The 17,699-nt window shown below is 45.1% G+C and overlaps 2 protein-coding genes across 12 annotated transcripts in view; both read left to right on the forward strand.

Annotated features, from left to right (window-relative positions):
- gab1 (GRB2-associated binding protein 1) overlaps positions 1–3,223 on the forward strand; it is a 63,887-nt gene extending 60,664 nt beyond the window's left edge. For 9 of the 11 annotated variants that reach the window (XM_061251230.1, XM_061251226.1, XM_061251231.1 and 6 more), the window contains 2 exons: positions 732–860; positions 1,342–3,223. In XM_061251230.1, coding sequence (XP_061107214.1) covers positions 732–860; positions 1,342–1,500 — 288 coding nt within the window. In that variant the 3' untranslated portion in view covers positions 1,501–3,223. Of the gene's footprint in view, positions 1–118; positions 198–731; positions 861–1,341 lie in introns of all 11 variants that reach the window. The other 2 variants (XM_061251228.1, XM_061251227.1) reach the window with 2 other exon arrangements.
- Positions 3,224–4,565: 1,342 nt separating this feature from the next.
- On the forward strand, positions 4,566–17,659 carry smarca5 (SWI/SNF related, matrix associated, actin dependent regulator of chromatin, subfamily a, member 5). Its single transcript, XM_061251284.1, has 24 exons — positions 4,566–4,851; positions 6,585–6,686; positions 6,960–7,126; positions 7,757–7,857; positions 8,542–8,642; positions 8,857–9,036; positions 9,632–9,787; positions 10,191–10,322; positions 10,418–10,486; positions 10,597–10,706; positions 11,088–11,314; positions 11,800–11,921; positions 12,027–12,179; positions 12,466–12,598; positions 12,777–12,925; positions 13,021–13,140; positions 13,650–13,757; positions 13,861–13,974; positions 14,121–14,243; positions 14,592–14,724; positions 14,819–14,937; positions 15,485–15,697; positions 15,964–16,074; positions 17,188–17,659. Exons 1-24 carry the CDS (start codon positions 4,786–4,788, stop codon positions 17,251–17,253), a joined length of 3,075 nt encoding a protein of 1,024 aa, XP_061107268.1. The 5' UTR covers positions 4,566–4,785; the 3' UTR covers positions 17,254–17,659.
- Positions 17,660–17,699: the final 40 nt, after the last annotated feature.

Genomic DNA, 17,699 nt, shown 5'->3' on the forward strand with positions numbered 1-17,699 from the left:
TCCTTCTCTTTATTTTTTCTCAGGGTTTTTCTCCTCTCTTCCAGTCTCTCCTCCTCTCTGTTTCTCTGTGTCTGTGTGCTGACTGTCCACTCTCCCTCCTGCCCCCCCTGCTCTGTAGAGAGGAGGAGTCCTTCTACTGCACTGTTCCCATCACCCCTGTTAAGAGGGAGGTGTTGGGCCTTGACAAGATGGAGGAGGTGAGGAAAAGGCTACAGTGGGTTAGGGGGAGGGTTTATTCCACAGGGGAGTCACTCCTTCAGACTGAACTGAGAGAGATTGGGTTTGATTGTTCTTCGTCAGGGCACCAAACCCAAAAAACTTCCCCTCTGTCTTTAGCCAAGAGAGAAGTACAGGGGGAGAGTCATGCTTCAGTTGACCGAAGAGCCGTTGTTTTATCAAATTAAGTTTAGAGAAGAAAAAAAAGTGCATTTCTGTTAAACTCTTTTCTGTTCTATAACAGCCTGGTTTGGTTTCCTGTTTTGTTAGTTATGAAAAATAAACAAGTTTATCAAAGGTTGTCGTGCACACATACACAAACTGAGCAAAAACATGTCCTGTCTGCTGATTTCATCTCTGTACTAGCGTTTCCTCCCATCTCTGTAGTTACATTGCGTCTCATTTCTAGTTTAGAGGTTATATATATGTTTATGCTTCTTCGTAGTTGGTGTGTGGCTGTAGTTTTTGTTTCTGTGGGCCTAGGTCCCTGTGTGACGGGTGTCCCCCACTTTTAGAACATGAAGCTGAACGCTCCCATGAACGCGGAAGGTGGAAGCAGCCCCATGGTGAAGCCCAAAGGAGACAAGCAGGTGGAATATCTGGACTTAGACCTGGATCCCGGCAAATCCACTCCCCCTCGAAAGGTATACCTTTTTTCCGGGAAGATTTCTTGAGGTTGGTCTTGTGAGTCTGGTTCTAGCGAGCCAGTGGGTATGCTGGTTTTAGTTGGCACACTAATCCAGTCTAGGCACACCAGACCAATAAAACGGGGGGGGGGGGGGGGGATTGCACAAAGCAAGAACTACGAGTTAGCTGGATAACTGCACTGAGCAAAACAGCTCTTTTTACTTAAGTCCATGTTCCAGATTCAAGAGGGTTTTGGGTTTTACTCAGTGCAGTTGTCCAGCCAACTCTGTAATCCTGCTTTGTGAAACAGGGTGAGTGAGTTTCCTGTGTAGTCCACCGTTTTAATTGATCAGTTAGGTGCCGATTAACAAAGAAAACAAACACAAGCTCGGAAGCTCTCCTGGAGTTTCGGCGGTAAATAGGAGAAAGTTCAAATGAAGGTTACATTGGCAGTGTCCAGTAGAAACGGTGTGTGACTCTGACGCGTGTGTTCCTCAGAAGAAGAGCAGTGGCACAGGCAGCACGGTGTCGGATGAGCGTGTGGATTACGTGGTGGTGGACCAGCACAGGACACAGGCCCTGAAGAACACCCGCGAGGCCTGGAACGACGGGCGGCAGTCGACCGAAACCGACTCTCTCTCCAAAGGGCCCAAGTGAGCGGCCAGGCCGAGACCCCCAAAAACGCTGCCGCAGCCCCGCCCCGCCCCGCCCCGCCCGGCCCAAACCCCGCTCCATGCGGGGCAGACTGGACCGCGCGCACGGACCTCAGTGTTCTGTTTACAGCGCCACCTGCCTGAACCGCCGCACCCCATCGGCTCTGAGACTTAAGCTCGCTGCCGTGGCACCGGTGCATCGTGGGAGAAGTGTCCCATCTCGGTCGGGCTGGAGCCTGCAGAGACGTTGCTAAAGCAGGCGACCTTAGGACCAGTAAAGCCTTTCTCGCATTGCGTCGTCTAGTTTCCACGCGCTCTAGTTCTCACGTACTGTTTCAGCTGCTGACGGGACTGGGCCTCGTTGGGAAAATAAGCATTCACACGTTCGCATTACTAACGCCGCTGTGACAGGCTCTGTCACACTACTTTGTTTCAGTCTGTTGTGGGGAAATTCATGCTTTTTTTGTTGTCAACTTCATTTTAGCAGTAAGATCCATGTTTTTAGGTCACTTTTTTCAAAAGAAGTGTTATACTTTTTATATTTCCAGGTGTATCTGAGAAATGACAGTGGATCCAGATTTTCAGAATTTTAATATTCACGCATCTTTAGGTTCCTTTTAAATTCAAGTCTGAATGTGCAATCAGAGGAGTTTTCTTAGTGTTTTAAATCTGCAGGTTGAAGTTAGGTTTTTTCATTTCTCGCCATTCATACATCATCACATAAGTGCAAGGCAAAATGCAAGTGTCTGTAAAAAGTGTTATGTGTATTGGTGTCCTTAAAATGTATTGAATATCTATAGTATGTGAATGCTTACTGTAAGTGCGGATTCTGCAGGGTAGAATCCTGCACCTACTGAGATGGTGGTATCCGATTTATGATATGAACTAAGCCATCAGGAAAATGGTGGAAACAACTGTGACAGCTTTTGACGGAAAGTTTGTGAGCTTTCCGTTAGTTTTATGCAAGGTATCAAAACTCTAAAAGTAAAAATAAATCAGGTACTCATTGACATATTGATACAAGTATCCATTTCTAATTTATTTTGATGAGTAGGTCATCATTTGAACAGTTGTGGTCCGGCAAACCTCTCACTACTGTTAAATATTAGGTTTTCTGATCATCTGTAGACCATTAATACTTAAGAAACAAGTTTGCTGTAAAAGATGCCTTTCTTGACAAGTGCCAGTTATATATATGTTTTGCATCACAATTTTATTTTTGATTCTTCATTACGCCATGTAGCTGGCTTGTTGATTAATTTTTCTCTCCTGATTAGATGATTATAATTTATTATTTTTTTTATCGGATTTCCACAGATTTCTTTGGGACGGACTGACTGCCTTATCTAGACAGTGTGATATGTCTACTGTAAATATGACAAATTTTCACCTTTTGCCTAAGAGTCTTCTACGTACTGACAAATTTTACCGTTCGTAAGTGTTCTTGCTTCACTAATCTTTTCCTACAGCTAGGAGGCACAAAGCGTCTTGCTTTGACAAGGAAATCTTGTATATATTTGCTCCCATATTTGAGCATGTACCTTTTGAAAGCTGTGCCTAGGCTGTTATTTCCAGAGTACTTAAATTTATTCTCCATCAGAACTTTACTTGTTGCAAACAAAACTATAAAACATTGATGCTTTGTATTTTTTTTAATAAATCAAAAGGCAAGTGTACATTTTAAAGTCGACTAAATAAAAACATACCATTATGCATCATTGTGAGAATTCCAGTATCTTGACTCTTTCTGTTACCACATCCTGGTTAAAAAGTCACAAGGAGGGTCTTTATGGTGTGAGACAGATGAAATGTACAGGAACATGGCACCAAAAACAGCAGTCTTGTGACTAGATCATTTGTCAGTACCCTGACTGCTGCATGCATTCCTTACATTACCTAATGTAATGATTCATTTTTAAACGGTATTCCAAAATCTTCATTCAGTGCCCACTTGTACCACACCACCAATGACACCAACCTGTTCCCTGTGACATCAGCTTTCCAAAAACAAACATGATTACACTGATTTTGGAACTACTTAGGTCAAACTGATAATGCTATTTAACCTCAGTAGTTTGTGAGCATTCCACTGTTGTGGCAGAATTGCACAGAGGAAGCCGAATGATGTGGGGAAACGGCATATATTTGATGAGCACGGTCTCTATTAAACAGCACGGTAAACACAGTCTAGTTTCCTTTGGGGTCTGATAAGGGGCACACTTCTGTAAACCACCCTACAAAATAAATGTGACAATGCAGAAATCTATAACCAGTGCCATAAACAAAACTGAGGTATTGTTACACTTTTAACAACTCATGAAATAAAACATTCAAGGTGCAAAGGATTACAAAGAAAACTGTGTGTGGGTCATTCATTTATGAAATCGTGTTGTCTAATTTCTGATTTATCTTTGTATTACTGTAGTGTACACAACTGTCTGTTTACATTACTACACATGTTTACATTGCACCCTTAACGTTTAATTCAAATGCATAGCTGCCAACTCACACGCTTTCGGCGTGAGACACACGCATTTGCCTGTTTCACGCACATGCAAATGCGTGTGTCTCACGCCGAAAGCGTGAGAGTTGGCAGCTATGCAAATGTCTAACGACATTCTGATTGAATCGCACTATCAGTCCTGGAGGCCCACGCCATTGACTAAACCGTGTTTTGGTAATCTCAACACTAGATATGCGAAACAACTAGACTGGACTCGAAGCATATTAGTGTCCTCTAATATGGTGACATGAATGGTCAGAGGTTGCCACATACGAGGTGTATTCAATACAGAAGTAAACTACGTTTCAGAGGAACTGATGGGACAAATCCGAAGTCTGATTTACGTAAAACATCTAGATGTTAATAGTTCCATAAATCTGCGTGCTTGTTCAATACAATTAATACAGTCATTTTCACAGTTCCAAAAAGAAATAAATACAATTATCACTGGTTTGTTTAGAAACGTATTTTTACTTATAATTGAGCACATGGATCTCGATTCTGTACAGCTCCATTTGAGACTGTACACGCCCTCTTTGGGTAAACTCTCGCGAGGATTGGCGCCAAGCTCTGTTGGTGGGATACTACTGAAAAAGCCGGGTAGATTTGCGGTCGGACGGTGACGGCGTGGTGCAGTCTATCTTGTTGGATGACTGTAAATACTCGGCGCTTTCGTGGATGTTCAGATTAATACTGTATCTATACCACGGAGTTCTTTTATTTCAGTTATAGAGTTTTTTAATTCGCTAAACTCCCGTGAAGAACGAACAAAAAGAGGCGCTCACAATGTCCAGTACTGAAAACAACAGCGTGGAGGCAGAGCGGCGGATGGAGGATGAGCATGAAGGAGAGGTAAGAACAATAGAAACCCTTTGTGAAAAATAGCCATCCTAACATACATGAGGATAATTGTACACGGTTCACTCAAACTCCGTTATAAGTATGACGACTAGCGTTATTAAAAGGGCAAATACTAATTTTACATTTCGTCTTGTTACATATATTCTGGGTTTCCGATGTAGCATAGCTGGCTAGTTGGATACATTTCTGCGCTAGCTTGGTAGCATTAAAACTTCCTAGTTCAGCTTACTTCGGTATTACGAACGATAGCTAGCTAGTGCTAAGATTTACCACGGTAGATCGCGGACTTAATTACTAGAGCGTCCTCTTGTTTAATAAGTTACACTGAGCCCATTACTTTTAGCTAGTTAACATTAGCTTGATATCTCTATGGACAGTTATGTCATGCATATGTTTGAAGGGAATGGTAACTAACTTTGTGCGGCTAACGTTAGCAAGCTTGGGAAAAAAGATAACCTCCGTCCACCGTTAAGGACTCGCACCGCGCTACGGCTATGGCCTACTTGGCTCTGTCATTCGCTATCAGTATCATAACAGCACTTACTGGCCAGGGAGAGAGAACGTGAATGAATGGACAACCGCGAATGGGGGCAAAATGGTTAGGTAACTAAGGTTCGTCAGCTACTAGCTAAGCTAACGGTAACTTCTATTCCTATATGTGGAGTGGAAAATATTAAAAAGTTTGCTCTGTAGCTTGTTAACTGTTCATCTAACAACAAAACATTGCTATTAGGAGCTATACGTTTTGAAGTTATGCAATGCTTCTGGTCATTGATGTTAACGAGATATATTTGCTAGCGAGCTATCTGGAGTGTTTTGTAACCATTCACTTCTGATTGGGTAATTTAACATCAGTGTTTCGCAAACTCCGTTCTGGGACCCATTACATTTTCTGTTTTTATTAGCTAAAGGTTTCGGTCATCTCTCAATCGGTTCTCACGTTCAAGTTCTGCCATGGCTTGAAAAACAGCAGTGAAAACCCAGATGATTTCACCTGACAGTAAAAAAATTGTAGCTAGCCTCTCTCGAAAGGAAGTAGCACATAATTGCAGAATATTTTACGCTGTGGTTGACATCACGTATTTCAAATCTGTCGGTTCAATGTGTGACATTTAGCTATTCTTAAATAATGTATGGCTAGCTAACTAAGTTACACCAAAACCACCATACAATGGTACCCGGGACCGAGTTTTAGGACCCAACGAGTTAGGCTAGCAATTTAAACTAGGTGGCGTGTTGGTCATACTTACCTTGGATAAATTACGTCAGCATAAACAACCAGCCCACTGCAATGTAGCTAATTGGCTACAACGTTGTTTCTGGTAACGTTAGCTTGCTATGGCTAGAATATGGTCACATAGCTGCCGAGCCTTTTACCATAGTAACATTTGCTAATATTGTAAACCTAACGCGGTTTATGTTTGCATATTTGAAATGGCGTATATTATCTAAGTATTTATAATTCTGTATTTGGTTAGAAGCTAATACAGAATGTTCTGCAGATAGCCGTGTCCTATTGTTGAAATTGGGCGGGGGGGGCTAGCTGCAGTTCCCACCTGTAACATTAATGTTGACCAACAGATCTTCCATGACTTTATGTAAAAACAACCTTAATTATGCATGTTGCCGTCATTTTCATCCATTGTATTACACCTGCTCATTTATGGTTACAGTGTGTAAGATTGTATAATATCTATGCATTATATAATTTTCTTTTTTCTAAGGATGGAAAGGCTGAGCCTGAAGAAGGTGGTCAGGAAGTGGCATCGCCCTCTAAACTGTCTGACGACAAACCGCCTTTCTTGCCAGCGTATGAAGAGAAAATGGTAGTGTTTTGTGTGTCTTTGCTTTATTTTGGATTATTCAGTGGCCCAAAGTCAATGAAAATGTCTTTCAGTGCTGCATTGGGTGTGTGTGGGATATAGTTACAGTATGTGACCTATTTTATCACACTGTCAAATTCAGTTTGCATCAAACGGGCAGCAAAAGGGCACCTTAAACACTTGTTTTGCGGTCACTGTCTTGCCTGAAACTCCCTGTGTCAGGCGGTGATTAATGCACCCTCCCCTCGCTGGACCTCCCTCTGGTCTTCTCCGCAGCAAACGGACCGCACTAACAGATTTGAGTACCTGCTGAAGCAGACGGAGGTGTTCGCTCACTTCATTCAGCCTGCCGCGCAGAAAACCCCCACCTCCCCCCTGAAGATGAAGCCCGGCCGCCCCCGTCTGAAGAAGGATGAGAAACAGACCCTCCTCTCCGCTGGGGAGTGAGTATGCTGCTCCTGAGCTAACGCAAAGCCTTCTCACAATGTTGCTGCTATGTGCAGGTGGTATTATAGTAGTCACAACACATCTCAGTAACATTGTGGGAATGTTTTGTCTTCTCCGGTATGCCTGTCAGCCCTCTCGCAAGTCCAAGGATGTCCGAATCAGCTACTGTCCTCAAAATAAACTGTCTACTAAGCATACGGCGTACTATTTTAGTGCATACATATTTGCGTACAATGGGCAGTGTGCAGAATGTATCCTCCATACTTGACACGCAGCGTGCCATATTTACTTCCTGAAAGTATGCTCCTGAATATACTAGGCAAAACCCCAGAATTATATCATCCTACAATTTTAAGTACCCTACATTTAGAGACAATTTTGCGTACTTACAAACTTTTTTGTGCAGTCTACTGAAGTGTGCTGATTTCGCCCCCCCCAGCTTCTGTCTAGGTCTGGGTCCTTTTCTTTGTGTCTATGCGCCTTTAAACCACCTCCTCCTCCTATGTAATGTTCTAATGGCGTATACCAGTGTTGGCAGTGAATGTCTGTAATAATACTGTTCTAACAGCACTACCAGTGTTGGAAATGAGTGTTTGTAATGACTCCCCACCCCTCCCTCGTTACAGCAATCGTCACCGTCGCACCGAGCAGGAGGAGGATGAGGAGCTGCTGAGCGAGAACAGCAAGGCCACCAACGTGTGCACCCGCTTCGACGAGTCTCCCTCCTGTGAGCACATCCTCCCTTCTCTCCCTCCTGCCCTCTCTCTCTTCCTGGGAGAGTCTTGCCAATCAGTAGCACTATTTGTTATGATGGTGCAGTCTGCATACCACTTCCATTTTTTTAAGGGGTTCTCCTTAAATGTGTTACAATGTGCTTGTTTGGCTTGTTGAAAAATGTAAGTGTAGGGCTGGCATCTCACAGTCGCAGTGCTGTAGTTTCTTCCACACCATCTCTAATAAACTCTGTGATCCCTCCATGAGACAAAGGGATCTCATTGTATGAGAGGTGGGCTGAGGAAATGGAGTCTGTCCCAGTGAGCTGACAAGCTCTTCTACTGGCAGTATGTCTGCTGGTCTCCACCCCCCCCTCCCCCTGACCTTTAACGCTGTCCGAGTGGGCTGGTAGCTGGCATGGAGGAATAGGCTCTGCTCATCAATATACAGTAAAGATTAGTGACACTTTGCTGTGGGCTAAAAATTGGCCCAAATCTTCCAGAAGCAAAGTGCTGCCTTTTATTTGTAGGCTTTCCAAATACTTTTCATGATAAATACACTTGACTGCCTTTTCTGTATTTTTTACATTTATTATTTATTATTAAAACACCCAATAAGCAGCAGTACTCTCTGGTGTCCAGCTATGAATAAAATCCTTAAACTTGAACCTCGTGGGGTTTTTGCTCTCTCTCCACAGACGTGAAGAACGGTAAACTGAGGGACTATCAAATCAGAGGGTTAAACTGGCTGATTTCTCTATACGAGAATGGAATCAACGGGATCCTTGCCGATGAAATGGTATGTTAGCTTGAATATTTTTTCTCTCTCTCTCTCCCCCTTTTTAAAGTGTGGACTTTAACCTTGAGGACGGCTGGAGATGTCCTCCCAGCCATCTGTCAATACTATAAACAGCAGCAGCAGCAGTTTTCAGCTGCTTGTTTTAGTGGCACTTTTGGCTGCATTGGCAGTATTCACGCTGTTGTGCTCAGAAGGCCGTGTGTCTGTCCCTCAGGGTCTGGGGAAGACCCTGCAGACCATCTCCCTGCTGGGCTACATGAAGCACTACAGAAACATCCCTGGGCCGCACATGGTGTTGGTGCCCAAATCCACCCTGTACAACTGGATGAACGAGTTCAACCGCTGGGTGCCCTCGCTCAAAGCCGTCTGTCTCATCGGAAACCGGGAAGAAAGGGTAAGGGCTTTTCAGAAGTGTTTCAGGAAGCTCTGAAGTGTTGATTTCGTTCTAACTGAAAACAAGTTTTTTTCCATTGTCAGCCTACCTTAAATCTTTAAAGGCCCACACGCATCAGCTTTTTCTTCCTGGTTTTAGTACCTTAAACCCCCACAAAATGTTCACAAAGCTTTTTTGAAAAGTCACTAACCCTGCACCCAGAATGCTCAACTCCCTGTGCTAACATTGAGCAGCGTCATCCGATAATGATCGTTTTACATACAGGAAAAATATTGCTTTGATATTTGCATACTTAAACCAAAATGTTTTCTTTTTTTACTTGAATCGGTATGGAACACAAATCAAGAGCTCCATGATGATATGAAAAGCTCAAACATGTAAACTGTGCGCGTGGTCCTTTAAGACTGCATACAAACTTTAAACAAGGACAACAGGGCCTTTGTGTGGGTGGTTATTTTTTTTTGTACAATGCAAATCCTTTTCTCAAAGCGTGGTTAATATTTGGCTATCACTTCTTTCAACACCTAAGGCGAGTATGTGAGTGTAATAACTCCCTAACGGACCGCGTTGGCGGCTGTTCCGTTGCCGTTTTTAGAACGCCTTCATCCGGGACGTGCTGCTACCGGGGGAATGGGACACCTGTGTGACCTCCTACGAGATGCTCATCCGGGAGAAGGCCGTGTTCAAGAAGTTCAACTGGAGGTACCTGGTCATCGATGAGGCCCACAGGATCAAAAACGAGAAGTCGAAGGTGAGGCCTTTGTGTGGGTGCTGATTTTTCCAGCACATATCCTTGCACTCTAATTGTAAATCGACACTGATGTGGATTTAACATGGCAAAGTCATCAAGGGACTGGCATAGTTTGTTTTGCTTTAAGTAGAAATCAAAAGGGACTTGTCTTGGCTGCATGAAAAGAAATGACCTTAAAGGATAAGTTCGCTTATTTCAACCCAGGCCCTACTCCAAATGTTGCACATCATTTATAATCATGGCTTTAGTTTTGAGAATCCTGGCCTTCTGCTGCAGCTTTTCAGTGGGTTTAACCGTGTTCCCGTGGGGCGAGTAGCTGGGTCTTCTAAAAACCCTGATAAATCTCCTTTTTGTAAACAGGAAACTAGCAGTGTAACTGACTTTGAAGTTTGTCTTCTCGTAGCTTTCGGAGATCGTCAGAGAGTTCAAGACGACCAACCGCCTGCTGCTCACCGGAACCCCCCTTCAGAACAACCTGCACGAGCTTTGGGCCCTGCTCAACTTCCTGCTCCCCGACGTGTTCAACTCCTCAGAGGTAAGGCTCCCCGCACGTCCATGTACATCCCCAAACCCCATCCCGTGTTCTGTGATTCCGTGTATGTTGACTGTTCCCGTTTGTTTTAAATAAAGGACTTTGATGCCTGGTTCGATACCAACAACTGCCTCGGGGACCAGAAGCTGGTGGAGCGTTTGCATATTGTGAGTTTCTCCGTTTACAGCGATACGTTTTCCATGCAGTGTTTTGTGAATGATCTTACGGACCATGGCTGGCTGTGTAACCTTGTTCTGTTGTCCTTCTGGGGAACTAGGTGCTGCGGCCCTTCCTGCTGCGTCGTATTAAAGCCGATGTGGAGAAGTCTCTCCTCCCTAAAAAGGAGGTGAAGATGTATGTAGGTCTGAGCAAGATGCAGCGAGAATGGTGAGTGCCCCCATCAGCAGCTTTGATTGGGTAGTGAAATGAGCCCTTCTTACGCTCCGCACTTACCGTGAAGATAATGTGCATGGGCAGTGTGCTTGGAGTCCTGCCAATTAATGATGCTTGTATTCGTACGCGATTTTCATGAAGCAATTGTTTTGCTCTGTCGACTTAATCACAGCACAAATTCATATTGGGCGAGTTTCGCAGATGCCAATTAAGCCTAGTCCTAGACTAAATTCAGTTTTGAATAGACAATCTTTGTCCATGCAACCAGCACCTTAACTATTGAGTCTTATTGTGTTTGCTTCTTGGCCTGGTTGTTGATTGCAAATTGTTCTCAGCCTGGGAAAATGAAAACAAAATGTATATTCTGGACTCCAGGTACACCAAGATTCTGATGAAGGACATCGACATCCTGAACTCGGCAGGGAAGATGGACAAAATGCGTCTCCTCAACGTCCTGATGCAGCTGCGCAAGTGCTGTAACCACCCCTACCTGTTCGACGGGGCCGAGCCCGGCCCCCCCTACACCACCGACCTGCACCTGGTTGTCAACAGCGGCAAGATGGCCGTGCTGGACAAGCTTCTGCCCAAGCTCCGAGAGCAAGGTGAGATCTCGCTAGTGTCAGTTTAGGGCTATGTTTGCAGGATTTCTGCATTTACATGGGGTTCTGGTCAGCTGCCAGCTTCATAGCAGTAGGTATAGGGGTTTTCACTACATTCAGGAGTATAAGAACATTATGTGTGCTTGTACAGAAACTTACCTAGAGGCTGTGCATATGAGGGCAATTTTAAAAGCATTTATTCACACTTAGAAAGCAATACTGGCACAAAGGTTTATGTGAGCGCAGTCTCTGGTGGCATACGCCATAGGAAATGGTTCCAACTGAAATTAGCCTATTTGATGAATAATCGGAGAGTATACACAAGCACAGCCTCTGAAAATCTGTCTGGACCATTGGAAAATGAGCGTTCAAGCTGAAGTAATGTTATGTTAAGCTACCACATTACTGCATGCTGTTGGCTGGGATTACTGGAAGGCTGGCAGGCTTCAATGACGGCTGTCTAAGGGATCACTGCCCGTTTCTCCCAGGCTCCCGTGTGCTGATCTTCAGCCAGATGACCAGGATGCTCGATATTTTGGAGGATTACTGCATGTGGAGGAACTACTGCTACTGCCGCCTGGATGGTCAGACCGCTCACGACGAGAGACAGGCACGATTCTCCTTCCTGAAGACCGAATGGGTCCAGATGGGTCTGCTATTTTGTATGTCGTATTCTCTGTGCCTTTTCAAATGTTTTTAATTCTTTTACCTGCAGAAATCAATCAACGCCTACAATGAGCCAAACAGCAGCAAGTTCCTCTTCATGTTGAGCACCCGTGCTGGGGGTCTTGGCATCAATCTGGCCACCGCTGATGTTGTCATCATCTACGATTCCGACTGGAACCCTCAAGTAGATCTCCAGGCCATGGTTAGTCATTTATTGTGTTGCCTTTTGTGACTCAACTCTCCAGTGACAGTGGATATTGAGTGGTTTGTTCTTCAGCTGAATACTATCTTTCACTTGCAGTTGATTTGTGATTTACCAGATGCTCACACAGTTGTATACATCAGTTCCATAGCTCTAACTTCTTAGTGCAACATAATTCTTCTGCTACTATCAGTGCATATGTAGTATTAAGATTCATAGAACCCACAGGTCGTTAAGGAGTCCTTGGCGTTGTTCTTGCTGAACTTGGTTTCTCCTCCACCGTCAGGACCGAGCTCACAGGATTGGTCAGAAGAAGCAGGTGCGCGTGTTCCGCTTCATCACGGAGAACACGGTGGAGGAGAGGATCGTGGAGAGGGCCGAGATGAAGCTCAGACTGGACTCCATTGTCATTCAGCAAGGTAAAATGGCCGCCGTCAATCCCCCATGGAATCTAAATGCAAATCTTACTCTTCATTCAAACTTGAGCTAGCCCTGACATGCTGTAATCTTTCAGAAAATACACAGGTTTTAGGGTGTGGAAAGTTCACACAACTTTCAGAACGTGCTGAAGTTGTCTTTTGGTTCCACATTCTTCAGGCAGGCTAGTGGACCAGAACCTGAATAAGCTGGGGAAAGACGAGATGCTGTCCATCATCCGTCACGGTGCCACGCACGTGTTCGCGTCCAAGGAGAGCGAAATCACGGATGAGGACATCGACGCCATCCTGGAGAGAGGGGAGAAAAAGGTCTGTTCCCATGGCTCCGTTTTCGGCTGTGTGACCTGATGGCCAATGCTATCGTGCTAACTTTTTAAACGTTTTGGCACATTCTGTGTTTTTAGACAATGGAGATGAAAGAGAAGATGTCCAATATGGGGGAGAGCTCACTGAGGAACTTCACCATGGAGAACGAGAACAGCGTGTACAACTTCGAAGGCGAGGACTATAGAGAGAAGAAAAAGGTAATTGAAGGGCTATCAAATCATCAAAATGGGAGTTCATGTGTGTCCTGGTGTTAAAACCCGTTTTAGTGATCATGTAGTCCTTCCATAGGCATGTAGCACGGTTGCAACCGTTTGATGCAATGTTAACATGGAATTCCAGCTTTAATCAAGTTGGTAAATTTGTGCTGCAGAGATTGGAGTCATACTTCCTGAATGAAAGTGAGCGTGTTAATGGGGGAGGGTCACTTCTCAAGCGTGGAACACGGCCAGTCTGAAGTCTGGAGGCTTCCTCTGAAAGCACCTGCACTTGGTCTATATCATGTATCTATATTTTGCCGGAAGATCCCTGTTGGTGAAGGAACCTGCTTGTAGGGAAGCCAGATGATAGATGGATATTCCTTTTTGCCAAACAGTCCCCTGCAGTTTTCATATAATACACAGATTTCCTACTGCCAATTCTGCTTTGGCCTTTTGAGAGAAGTTGTGTTTATGACTAATAACCGTTTTTCTGCGTTTATCCTGGGCAGATTGTCACAGAGTGGATCGAGCCCCCGAAGAGAGAACGCAAGGCCAACTACGCAGTGGACGCGTACTTCAGAGAAGCCCTGCGTGTCAGCGAGCCCAAAGTGCCCAAGGTATGAACAAGTGTCCAGCATGGGCCAGATGCTAATTCAAGCACACTGAGCGGTGCTTGCTACACGGATACCTCCTCACAGCAGTCTGGTCTGCTTCCTCTAGGCTCCTCGGCCCCCCAAACAGCCCAATGTCCAGGACTTCCAGTTCTTCCCCCCACGCCTGTTTGAGCTTCTGGAGAAAGAGATCCTTTTCTACAGGAAGACCATCGGCTACAAGGTACGCACTCCTGCTGCCGTTGCACCGCACTGCCGCACGCATCTCGGGACAGCACACATCTACAGCGGCTTCTTTGGCTCAGTTTCTCATGTAAAAGTCCAGGATAGCCGGTGTGGTGACGGATGATGTTTTTATATTTTTATCAGGTTCCCCGAAATCCCGAGATCCCCAATTCAGCTCAGGTTCAGAAGGAGGAGCAGAGGAAGATCGATGAGGCAGATCCGCTGTCGGAGGAGGAGCTGGAGGAGAAGGAGAACCTCCTCTCTCAGGTACGACGGAGCCGTGTGTTCCTTTTGCCTTTAGAACGGTCTCATTAATATTTATTAATCTGCGTTTCACCAGTGACTCGGTGATCGTGGAAAGGCAGGGGTCCTTGCAACTCTTAGTTTTAATCCCATTAAATTATGGTTGTGGCTTAATTGGTTTATTTTTGTTGTATTCTGTGCATATATTGTCAATTAAACATTTAAAAGTAGCCGTTGCTGGTGTTTCTCCCATGTTCAGGCATAATAAATACATTCAGGGGTTAGTCTGCTTTTTGTTTGTTACTCTGGCATTTCATTGAATTTAGATGAAACTTTGTTTGACCTTTCATTTCTCTGTGCAAAACTTCGAAGGGCTTCACCATTTGGAACAAGCGCGACTTCAACCAGTTCATAAAGGCGAACGAGAAATGGGGGCGGGACGACATCGAGAACATCGCCCGCGAGGTGGAAGGCAAAACTCCGGAGGAGGTCATGGAATATTCCGGTGAGATGAAGGTCGCGCGAGGGGCTGCATGTGGAATTGCCTGGTTGAATATTGTGTGAAATGGAGTGTAACTCTGTCCTCCTGACTCGTTCAGCGGTGTTCTGGGAGCGGTGCAATGAGCTGCAGGACATTGAGAAAATCATGGCTCAGATCGAGAGGGGGGAGGCCAGGATCCAGAGGCGCATCAGCATTAAAAAAGCACTTGACACAAAGGTGAGTCGGGCCGGCGCACCTCGTCTCTGCAGTTAATTGCATGTTAAATGATACTGCTGAGGCCAGAAAGATGTCAATGCATCACTCTTTGGTCTAATGAGGCGTTCTCAAATGGTGCATTGCCAACAAGATATGCCCTCTCTGCTTTGGATACTGTGCATATTGTAATTAATAATTCCTGGCATTCGTATAGCATTTTTTTATCGTACTCAAAGCACTTTACAGTTATGAGGGGGAAACTCAACTCAACCACCACCAATGTGTAGCACCCACCTGGGTGATACAAAGGCAGCCGTTTTGCACCAGAATGGGAATTTAGCCAAGACTGAGAAACCCCTGGTCTTTGTGATTAGAGTATTGGAGTATGGCATTACGTAATGAACTTGCATTCTCTCTCTCTCTCTCTCTCTCTCTCTCTCTCTCTCTCTCTCTCTCTCTCTCTCTCTCTCTCTCTCTCTCTCTCTCTCTCTCTCTCTCTCTCTCTCTCTCTCTCTCTCTCTCTCTCTCTCTCTCTCTCTCTCTCTCTCTCTCTCTCTCTCTCTCTCAGATCGGCCGCTACAAGGCCCCCTTCCACCAGCTGAGGATCTCCTACGGCACCAACAAGGGCAAGAACTACACGGAGGAGGAGGACCGCTTCCTCATCTGCATGCTGCACAAGCTGGGCTTCGACAAGGAGAGCGTGTACGACGAGCTCCGCCAGTGCATCCGCAACTCCCCGCAGTTCCGCTTCGACTGGTTCCTCAAGTCCAGGACGGCCATGGTGAGAGCGCACACAGACCGGCCCTCCAGGACCGGAGCTGTGTCCCCCCCCCCGGGTTAGACTTAGAGTTCAGCCCTCTTACAGGGATAGGTGCACACACAAACTGTCTGGGTCAATGGAAAACAAACTAAAAGTCGATAGGACTTTCCGCCCAGGGTTGCGTTTCAGTCTCCAGTTTCTCAGTTGTATATAGGTGTCTGTCGATTGTAACGTCAGCCAAATGAGTGCTTGGAAAAGCAGCCCCTGAGTTGGGTGTTCTGGTGCAGGAGCTGCAGAGGCGCTGCAACACCCTGATCACGCTGATCGAGCGAGAGAACATGGAGCTGGAGGAGCGGGAGAAGGCGGAGAAAAAGAAGAGGGGTCCACGAACATCGTCGGTGAGTTCAAGCCCAGCCTGTTTATCTACTTCTGCAGTCCTCTCAGTGCTAATACAGACCACAGTTACACTATAGCAGTGGTCCCCAACCCAGTTCCTGGAGATCTACTGTCCTGCAGGTTTTCACTCCCGACACTGACAAAGCACTGCTCATTTGACAGCTAGAGTCAGGTGTGCCAAGCTACCATTGAAATGAGAACCTCCAGGATTGTTTATCTCCAGGAACAGGGTTGGGAGCCACTGTGCTAAAGGCACTCGCCCTACCGAATGTCTCAATTGACATTAAAGATGTCTAATGGAAGGTCCATGGCTCAGAAAGTAAAAGTCCTGTCCTGTTTTTTCCCCCCCTCTCCCACCCATTAACTCAGCCCACTGATTTCAGTAATTAGTTCTACCTCCTGGCTGAAAAATTGTGCTAATTGGCAAATATAGGTGAATTGAACAAAATCCAGGACTAAAGCTGGATTTTCCACCTTACTCCTAATTAGGAGTAATTAACAGCTTGTTAAGTCAGGGGATCCTAATTATGATTGAATTACACAGGGGTACCCTAAGCCCAAGTTTGAGAATCCCCGGTATAATGCAAGTCTGATCGTTGAGAAATTAATTACAAACTGATTTCAGACGGAAGCGAAATGGCCTCCATTTCAAACAAAAAGCAGTTAGCTGGTGCTGTTTTTAGCGCTGGAACCACTATTGATGTTGACCGCTTAGACCGGAGGCGGGCAGCAAGGCTGGTATCTGTTTTTAGGTTTTCATGCCAACTTCCCGCCTTAATTACTTAATTAGCCGTAACATTTACACTGTCTGACATTTTAACTATAGTTCGTAAGTACATGGATGGCTGCCAGTGGCTAATTTGTCCATATAGGATTTATTTTATTTTATTTACTGTAATATCTATGGGTGCAGCAGTGTTGGTGTATGCAGCCAATGAGCTCATTTAGCCAAGGTAATTGGTCGGAACCAACCTGCATACACGCCTGCCCTCCAGGACCAGAGTTGCACACCCCTGGCTTAGACTGCATATTCGGGGAAAGGCCCTGGACCGGTGTTTTGTGGTTAGCGCTTGCTAACGTCTCCCCGCGCGTGACGCTTCCTCTCGCTTCCCCAGGCGCAGAAACGCAAGGCGGACGGGACGCCGGACGGTCGAGGGCGGAGAAAAAAGCTGAAGATGTGAGACCACTTCCAGGCCAACGGCCAGTCCGGACTTCAGCGGAAAAACCGTAGTGTCGTGTGTTTATTTTACGGGTTGTAACGATGTACTGTATTCAACTCCAGAACTGAACTTTGCTTCTCAAATCGTGTGTGGTAAATTAGGAAGGATAGTACTTCAGAACAGGTCTGTCTCTTAGTGATTTACAAAATACTACAGCTGTGCTGGCTCTTTTTAATTTAACCATTAACACTTTGGGTAATAAGATATTTTATTTATATCTTTTTCATTGAGTACTGCATTCCATTGCATAGAACAATATGTACTGCTTATTTTTTTTAAAGAGATGTCCCACATATTCTGTTTTACCTTTATTTGGATTAGAACCTTCATAACAAATGGCACCAATAAATTCCTTTGTTTTTGTAAAGCTGATGTGTATTAAAGTCTTTCACAAATTACACATTTAT

Source organism: Conger conger, chromosome 8 (genome assembly GCF_963514075.1).
Source record: "Conger conger chromosome 8, fConCon1.1, whole genome shotgun sequence".
Taxonomy (NCBI): Eukaryota; Metazoa; Chordata; class Actinopteri; order Anguilliformes; family Congridae; genus Conger; species Conger conger.